The sequence below is a fragment of the Echinops telfairi genome, unplaced genomic scaffold, assembly GCF_000313985.2.
Source record: "Echinops telfairi isolate 266 unplaced genomic scaffold, ASM31398v2 ScPeMD7_23;HRSCAF=83, whole genome shotgun sequence".
NCBI classification, from domain to species: domain Eukaryota; kingdom Metazoa; phylum Chordata; class Mammalia; order Afrosoricida; family Tenrecidae; genus Echinops; species Echinops telfairi.
Window position 1 is genome coordinate 87,042,030 of NW_022103920.1, and position 9,706 is coordinate 87,051,735.

Here is a 9,706-nt window from a genome sequence, read left to right on the forward strand (position 1 = left end):
CGTTTGGGGTGAGCTTGTTTCTGTGTGTTTTATGCTATAACGGCAGCAGAAGCTGTCGGCGTGCTCATTTTTGCTATCGTTATAATTTAGATAGGAGCCTGTTTTTTTTTACATACAAGATCCGAAAGCTTGCGTCTCTATCCCTGCCGAGTCTACCCCTTCGGCTATTTGGGGGATCTGGTTCAGAGCTCTGGTGGTGGACTGGTTATGGATTGGACTGATCACCATGAGGTGAGCAGTTTGACATGAACAGCTGCTCCTTGGGAGAAAGACGGGGCTTTCTCCCCCCACAGAGGTACAGCTCTGGAAACTCAGAGGGGCTGCTGTGAATCGGCATCCACTTAATGGCAGTGACTTTGGGTTGGTTTGGGCAAAGCTGGACTAATAAACTCTGAGAACATAAGTGAAGCCTTTTTGTTAGCCTAAATGCACCATGATCAAGTTTTCAAAATCATTGTCAAAGATTTTATGTTAATGGTTTATATGTATCTGTTTCTATGGCCATTCTTAACAATTAAGTCCATGAAAGCCAAGCACTTGTTACCTTATTTGTGATTTTTTTAAAAGTAGAAAGGTATCAAGTTTTGGTTATTCCTGTAAAATCAAGATATCATATACCCCACACACACCCCCACACGTACCTACGAGGATGTGGCCTAGCAGAGAACCACACCACACTGATCGAGCTCAGGGGGGAAGGGATGGGGGTGGTGGTAAGGGGGGGGCAGGGAGCTGGCCGGAGCAGTGAAGCCTGTGTCTGTCAGTCTGCCGGGCATCAGAAGGGAGAACGAACGTGGATGAACAACATCCATCACCTCTAGGGTCAGGCAGGAAGAAGACCCCGTGTCCCTTAGTGTCCCTTAGTGACACCAGCCACTGACAACAGACTCACCCTGGATGTGGAGGGGGCTGGTCCACATTCTGACACGACAGTTTAAAAGCCGTAAGAACACGACTACGTTTTCTCCCTTCCTGACACCACACAGCATGGCCATGAAGCGAGACTTCCTTTTAGATGTTGTGGGTTGTCTGTTACAGAATCACTCTCTCATTTTTCCCACTCTCCGTTTCTAACAGGATTGAAGTCAGAAGGCCTTTACCGAGTCTCTGGCTTCACTGAACACATAGAAGACGTCAAAATGGCCTTTGACCGAGGTAGGCTCAAACCCGTGACTGCCCCCTGGCTTCTCCTCAGCACCCTGCCTTTGGGCACCACATTTTCCTCGGAGTGGGAATGGGGTTTCATAGTTGCTGATACCTGCTCTTCACAAACTGAGGATCAGAGGCTTCCAAATCTCATAGTTGGATGCTCTGTATCATCTTAAAAGCCCAGTCCCCACATGGAAGCGAGTTTAGAAGACTTGAATCAGCAACCGACATTTGGCACCATTTAAGATGTTAGACCTCATTACCCAAAAGTCCCAGTCCGTGCACATGGTACCAGTGTACCCGTCTGCACCCCCAACTCAGGATCCCATTGATCTCTCTCCTTTACCCAAAGCCCCAACTAGAATAGGGAGAATCCCCAGCACTGAAATAGGAGAAGCCACTAGTCTTTTAGGAGCTAGTGCATCTCGTTCTTTATGGTAGTGCCAGGTTTAATCTAGACCATGTGGCCTCATGGGTCAGACATCAAGCCAACTGGGGGTGGGGGTGGGGTGTCTGGTCAAGAACACAGATTACTGGGACCCACCCTGGAGACCATTCAGTCGACCTGGATGAGCCCTAGAATCTGGATTTCTAATGAACAATCCAAATAATTCTGATGTAGCCAGACAAGGGATATAGCCCCTAGCCCCCTGGATGAAGCCCAGACCCCAAGACAGTATGGAAAGTCTTGGAGGTTCTGGCCACTCTTAACGGTGCAGGTTGACTAGAGCAGAACAATATGGGACAAAACTCACAATCACAAAATAGATCAGGCTTCCTGGTAGGCTGGAGACTAGTAGAACCCCAGAGACAATGGCCCTTCATCACCTTTCAGGCCTAGAACTGAAGGTCCATTTTCGGACAGACCATTAACAGATCTACCAGGGGGACAATACCATGAGGGAAGTAGAAGAATCAGCCATTTGAGATCAAAGCATCAGTGTTTGCCTAAGAGGCAAGTTCCAGGGGCAAGAAAGGTTAGAAAAGGAGGAGGGATGGAGACAGGAAACGGGAGGAAATGGGATCAGGGATAGGATGTTGTGGGGATTGCAACCAATGACATGACGCAACATATATATAAGTGGTTGAAGGGAAAACTGATTTGCTCTGTAAACTTTCACCCAACCCACAATAAAAAAATAATTTGTAATATATTAAAAAACGAAAAGGGAATGTCAGTGAGTGTAAACAGGACAATAGAAACTGAAGATGTTCAACTATCACTTATGTCTGGCCTCCAAATTCAAGTCCAAAGGAGAATGGTGGAGCAGCTTGATTTTTGTTTCAAATTAGATAGTGAGCCCTTGGTTGTTTCTGTACTGTTGGGAGCCTTCATCCCTATGATCCAAATTCAGGTGCACCCAACCAGCGCCTGTGGCCAAGTCTACTCTGCTCCCCTCTTGGGCTCCACAGAACCCTCGGACACTGACCTCGCTCTCCCCACTGCTTTCCCTCGATCTCCTTGCACCTCTGTGTTATTAGAAGCCAAGTAATTAGCTGAGACTTAGAGGGAAGTACTCACGGTGGGGTTTCGTTTTTCTTTTGTGTTGTTTTAATTCTGTGCATGTTTTGACTTGGTGAAAGAAGACACTAATTAAAATTTGGATCATTGATTCTTTTTCAGATGGTGAAAAGGCCGATATATCTGCCAACATCTATCCAGACATAAACATCATCACCGGGGCCCTGAAACTCTACTTCAGAGACTTACCCATCCCTGTCATCACTTACGACACCTATTCCAAATTCATAGACGCAGCGAGTAAGTACTAAGAACTCAGTTGGCATGAGGACCAAAGTTTGACATAAAATTCTTTGGAGCACAAGAAAATGAATGAAAGGCTTGCGTTATTCCATGAGCCCCATGCTTTTCCACGTAAGGACACAGCCAAACACGACATGGAAACCCATCCACACTGACCCGTTCCAACCCCATGAAACAGGGCTGAACCTGGGTGCCAGACTGGCCCTCCCTGTCACTCCTTCTATGTGAGGGCCAACATGGCTACACCACTGCTCTTTCATGCTGACAGCATGCCTGTGTCTGAGGGAAGGCAGGTGTTGCCCAATGAGGCTTGTCTAGATGGACTTCCATTCCTTTAGAACCTCACAGTCCCCGTTTCTCCTATGAATGCTGTTCGTCGTGCACCTTGGGCTCAGACATAGCCACGGTGGCAAGGGAGCGACCAGGGAGCGTTTCCTTCTGTTGTAGCTCAACCGCACCTAGCAGCACACTGTACCAAGTCCTCCACTAAAGGGGCTTCAAGAAGTTCGTGGAAAGGAGGGAACCACAAGAGAAGAATCTTCACCACTGTCTACAAGACAGGTGTAGTCATCCCCATCTTACGGAGGAGGAAGAGGAGGCTCAGAGACCTGGAAATGGAGCATCCACCATTGCCTTCGTCAGCCCGCAGTTACTCAGTCAGGGGTCAGCAGTCAGTAGAGATCACCTGGGCCCTGCTGTCCACCGAGAGGACCTCAGTGTAGGGAGGAGGAGACATGTTGCCCAGTAACAAGCCACAGCGAGGAGGGGGCGATGCAGGTCCTAGCATGCATGACACCCCACTCAAACCTACTTTATTATTACAATAATCATCTTCAGCCGCTAAATACAGTCATGTGATGTCTGACCGGGAAACATAGGCGGGGTAGGCTGTGCTGAGTGTGAGATGGACTCCCGAGAAGCTTCTTAGAAGCAAAGATGGCAAGACTCCGTCCACCTCCCTTGGACGTGCTATCAGGAAAGGCCAGTCCTGGGTTAATTGGTCACCAAAAGAGAGAGAGACTGTCAGTGGGATGATTGACACTGTGGCTGCAACACGGGGCTCCAACATGACCATTGTAAGGACGGCGCAGGACTCGGGTGTTTGCCACGAGGTCACTATGGGGCTGAGTGGACTGGTCAGCACCTACCAATAGCAAAGCCTTCCCACATGGGCTCTGGCCCTATGCTCTGGCGTGGGCAGACCTTTCTACCATGGTTCTGATGGGCAGGGCTGGAAGGGTTTAAATAGCTGGGCACCCTCTTCCCCAGGAGAAATTGGGGAGGGCTTGCTTTGAGTGGCAGCCAACACCCATCAGAGGCCCAGAGGGCAGAAGCATGCCCACTTCCTCCTATTGTGTGTGCGCCTGGTATCTACATCCTAACATGGGCCGCATACCAGGTCGACCGTGCCAACACGCGGGGGAAGTGTGACATTCGTGCCTGCTGAGTTGGCCGCCTCCCCTGCCTGTGAGTGCCCTCACGTCACCTCAGATATTCAGCTATGGAGGGCTGCCGGGAAATTGATTATTAGACCACTGCAAGATAACACAGCCACATGTGGTATCATTGAAGTCAAAAGTCTGTGTTAGTGAGCTTTCTGGCCCATCCTGCATCCTTCTGAAGATGAGCCAGGCCCGGTTTGTGCCTGTGTCACCAAACACTTAGCCTTCCACCAGCCTGCATACCCCTGGAAGGCGAGGGCTGTGTGCTCCCCCGCCACCCACAGTGCGGGTGTTCAGCAAACAGGTGGTGCTCAGCCTCAAACTCCCCCTGGACTGAGGTGGAATACGGGTCATTTGTTCAACGAAATATTATCTGCAATTTCAGGACTGCATTAGATCACACATACACACACACACCTGTAGCCAAAGCAAGCAAGAACTCCAAACTTCTCTGAAAACCTTAATTTGATGTGTCCGCTCTGTGCTGACATGTGTCCGCTCTGCGCCGACGTGTCCTGATGTGTCCGCTCTGCGCTGACACGTGTCCTGATGTGTCCGCTCTGCGCTGACACGTGTCCTGCCTCCACAGAAATCCTCAACGCAGACGAGCGACTGGAAGCGGTCCACGAAGTGCTGCTGCTGCTGCCGCCTGCGCACTATGAGACGCTCCGGTACCTGATGATCCACCTCAAGAAGTAAGCCGCCTGCCCCTTCTCCCGCCCCAGAGCAGACCACGCAGAAGGACGCAAGTGGACAATGCTAGAGAAACAGTCCGTGTTCAGGCTTTCCTGTCTCGTATCCCCTATACAATACAGACATGCTGCTGCTCAGACCTGGGTACACAGAGATCGAAGTTTGCCCAGGATATTCCCAGGTTGATTTATTTATTGAATTTGCAACTGACTTTTGGATAAAATGATGTCATTTTTAAGGAGCTCCATGGGAAAAAGAGGAAGTTGTCTGTTCCCATACAGATCTCCATTCTCAGAAACCCTGTCTAGGGTCGCTATGAGTTGGAATTGACTCAGTGGCCCTGATTTTGGGTAGGTAGCACCCCTGGTTCCTTACACTGGGTGAACCCACCGGCAGGTCCAGCAGAAACAGCCCTGGCAACATATTTCTGTAAAGATTACAGCCAAGGAAACCCTACGGGCAGTTTACTCTCCAACCCAGCGATTCTCAACCTGTGCGTCGTGCCCTTGTGGGGGGCCGATGACCCTTTCCCAGGGGTCCGCCTATCCATAACAGTGGCAAAATGACAGTGATGACGTAGCAACGAAAATAATTTTATCGTTGGGGGTGGTTACCACAACATGAACTATACGAAAGGGTCACAGCATTAGGAAGGTTGAGGACCACTGATCTAACCCATGGGGTCACCATGTAGCAGAATCAACCCAAGAGCACTTAACAGCTCAGGACAGTTCCACTTAATGAATTTAAGAGCACAAGTGATTTGGGGACAAGTGTCAGACTTGACTTTACTCTCAAGTCTTTATAAACTCTTCAGTCGTGATCAATGTCCATTTTTACATTTGGGAAACAAAGTTCCACTCTCAGGACAGGTGCTAGCATCTCCCAGCAAAGTCTCAGGAACCGGTACTCCCCCAAACCAAACCCACTGCCAGCGAGTCGGTGCCGGCTCATAGCAACCCTATAGCACAGGCTAGAACTGCCCCTGTGGATTTCGAGACTGTACCTCTTTATGGGAGTAGAACATCTTTCTCCCTGGTGGTTTTGAACCACTGACCTTGCAGTTAGCAGCCCAATGCATAGCCGCTACACCCCCAAGGGTTCCAGAATCAACTGAATGGCAGTGACCTTGGTGTGATTCACTCCACCTCCTTACTTGGGCGTAGGCAGATGCCAGTAGTTTAGTATTTGTCTCCTGCTGGTTTAGCGTGCATCTTGCATGGTCAAGTGCAATGACTGACTTACAGAGAGACATGAACACTCGGACAGTTAACATGTCTCCTTTGCTACCTCCTTTTTGGCTCTACACCAGGGAAATAATGCAAGCCGACTTGACTTGCTGGAATGATAGCAAAATGCCAACCCTGATATGCTTCAAGGGTCTGAGGGTCTCGATGTAGTTTTCCCTTCTGAGGGGAACTGACTGCCCTTCACATCCCTTATGAACATTTCTCCATACCTCCATGGGGGATGTAACTTGATTCCCCTAGCAAGGAATTCAGTCAACTCTCGTTTGAATCTCATTCTTAAAAATGTTGCTGTTCTTTTCGGGATGTTGAAATGATGGTTTTTCAACGCCAGTCGTAATGACTGCCCCAGACTTCATCCTGTGGGAACTAGAGATCATGCACAACAGCTTTCCTGTTTGGCCTGTGTCCAGCCCCACCCCACTCCATGATAATGGTCTGGCTATTCGTACACTCCTGGCAGCTTGGTTCTAGCATCATCCCTTCTCTCCTGGCACCAGCCCCAGCAACAGACAGGGAACCTGCCCTTGGCTTCCTGCTCCCCAGCAGACACACAGACAGGCAATGGGACCCCATTGTCTTAGCGAGCTGTGCTCCACGGATTGGACTGTCAGGTGCTGTGATCGTTCAGAAATAGATCACCAGGCCTTTCTTCTGAGTTGCCTCTGGGTGGGTCTAAAGGGGCAACCTTTCACTTAGTAACCAAGAGCTTCACTGTTCGCACCACCTAGAAATACGTATGCCCCAGGGTCCAGCTAATAACGTCGAACCAAAGTCCCTGAGAAGATAGTTCCGTATCGACTGGGAAGTTTTGATTTTCTAAGGTCAAAGTTGTGTCTCCAGCAGCTTCACTTTATAACAAAGGCTGAAGACAAAGCCTGCCGTCTGCAAAAGAAAAGTAAATCATAAGGCATCCCCTACTTTTCTATATTTCTATTGATTGATTGGTTGATAGTACTTTCCCTAAGCCAGAGAACTTCTCCTGGTAAGGGGTGAGGAGATTGGGAAAGTTGGGGGTGGGGGGGGTGTCAGGAAAAGAAGTCCGTAACGAGTCTCTGGTTTTATCCACACATCTACTTAGGTCTCTGTGTATGTGTTTGTCTCGCAGGGTGACCGTGAACGAAAAGGACAATTTCATGAATGCAGAAAACCTGGGCATTGTGTTTGGGCCTACCCTGATGCGGCCCCCGGAGGACAGCACCCTGACCACCCTGCACGACATGCGGTACCAGAAGCTGATTGTGCAGCTGCTGATAGAAAACGAGGATGTTTTGTTTTGACCCATCAGAGAAATGAGCTGAGTGGCCCCAGCCCTGTCTAAGTCGACGGGGCTAAAAGAATAAAGACCCCACCCCACCCCCTTATACTTGGTTTGTTTCTCAAACAAGGGACAGGATTTCTTGGGCCGAAGGGAAGTGGCATAGCCAAGCTGGGTTCCGGGTCCTTGAGAAGCAGCTCCCCTCCACGTGAGGACCAGGGTGAGGACCCGATACCGCCCCCCACCCCACCCCACCCCCCTTGGGTCTTTCCCAGTACCTCGTCTGTCTGTGTGTGTGTGTTGCTGGAAGAATGATTAACAAATCCTTAACTTATTAAAAAAGAGAGGAAAAAGAGCAAATACATCTTTGCAGTTCACTCTTAGCAGTAATAGAAAGGGAACTTAATCCATAGAGGTACTTGATGCAAGTCTACATTTTCTGCTTACAAAAAGAAGAAGACAATTCTATGTGAAATGTTAAATGAAGCCTATATTGTAAAGCGTATTTTTATGTTCGCCGCAAGAATATTATTTTAGCAAATTGAACTCAATGCAGTGCATTGACTATTTCCCTGTGCACCTGTGTCCTGGCTGTGTTGCCCAGAAGAGCTTACCACAAATGCAGTATTACCTTGGCATACCTCTGTGGTGGCAGTGCTCCCGACCCCTGCTTTTGAAGTGTTTGCTGTGAAACACATTGACATTCCCTGCTCTACAGTCTAGGTTTATAGCCATCGCAGGATGCTCTGACAGGGCCACGGCTTTTCTTTCCATGATAAGTTTGTGAACTCTGAACACAGGTTTCAAAATTAGCCTTCCTCTTCCCTTTAGTGTGGCCGGTGTGTCCTAGAACGTGCAGACGGTGGTCATTTAATGTCCCTACGACCCGGGCACACTGGGTGTAACTCTGCCATGTGAAAAGCTACCATTACCCTCCTTTCTTTCTGGCCATTCTGAAGTCATTTGTTCCTGGCAAATCTGAACACTGCAACCTATCTGCATTTATGGGGGAGAGGGAAATGAATCTGCAGAATAATTGTTTCGTTGAAGTCATTTTTGTTTTATAAACAAGCCTATTGTTAAAAGCAAGCATTAAGCTTGGGGCTTAACCAAATATTTGTTTCTCCTTGATCAAAGCAGCTGTGTGTGGATAATAATTTAATAATGATTGTATGAGTCTAATACCCTTCTCTTGATGATATATATTGATCTCAGCATGAGCTTTTCATAGCAAGAGTTCTATATTTTGTAACATAGGTGAAATATTTAAGACATCAAGAACTGTACATTTAGGTTGGTTTAAAAATTCTATCCAAAGGCAATGAGCTGTGTGAAAATTCACCTAGTCTTGTGTTGGAGTGACCAGAAGAGAACTCCCCAGTGTGTGTGTGTGTGTGTGTGTGTGTGTGCATTAAATGGAGCTCAAAGAGGCGTGCAATTTCTGTCCGGGGAAGTCCCAGGAGGATGGGGTCCAAAGGTGACCACTTACTTGGTCCCTGCTACCATGGTTCTGGCCAACTGTACAGATTTGATTGTTGTCGCTCATGTACTTCTTGATACTGTCCAAAAAAATTATCTGGAAATGGTTTTATTTTGTGAAGTGAACAATACTTTGTAATTTATGATCGTGTAAATGGAAGGAGAAGCATTAAATGTATTCAATTCTTCTGTCTCGCATGGTGCAGTCTGAGCATGAAGGTGGTTTGGGGTGGCTGGGGTGCATGGAAAGAGGGTCTTTAGAACCTTGATCCCAAGTAGTAGTTCTACCATTACCAAACACACAAGGAAAAAGCACAAGCATCCCATAGTGCCCCATTCTCTCCACCAGTCTCCCTCCTGGGGAGTCTGAATGAAGATTCTCATCTTGGGTTTCTATGAAGTCCTGTGCTTTTATCCCGCTGTCGGGATGCGGAGTTGGAGCACATCAGCACAAGATGACGGGAGAATGGAACGAGCGTTCTGGAAGCAGACCTGACGTCAAGCACCAGCTCTACCCATTAACAACGATGTGTTTGGGGATGAGTTTGCTCATCTGAAAAAATAGATACTGCCGCATAGACTTGAGTATAAGCCGAGGCACATCATTTTACCACACAAAAAAAACAAAAACTGGGGGGCTTTTACAGCATAAAAAAAAATGTGCTGACAAATT

At 48.1% G+C, this 9,706-nt stretch overlaps 1 protein-coding gene across 1 annotated transcript in view; it reads left to right on the forward strand.

The window, feature by feature from the left end:
- Positions 1–9,222, forward strand: part of CHN2 (chimerin 2) — a 48,455-nt gene extending 39,233 nt beyond the window's left edge. Inside the window, exons 4-7 of the mRNA XM_004702747.4 lie at positions 1,078–1,155; positions 2,774–2,911; positions 4,946–5,051; positions 7,405–9,222. Of these exons, the coding sequence (XP_004702804.1) occupies positions 1,078–1,155; positions 2,774–2,911; positions 4,946–5,051; positions 7,405–7,576 (494 nt within the window). The 3' untranslated portion in view covers positions 7,577–9,222. The remainder of the gene's footprint in view (positions 1–1,077; positions 1,156–2,773; positions 2,912–4,945; positions 5,052–7,404) is intronic.
- The last annotated feature ends 484 nt before the right edge of the window (positions 9,223–9,706 follow it).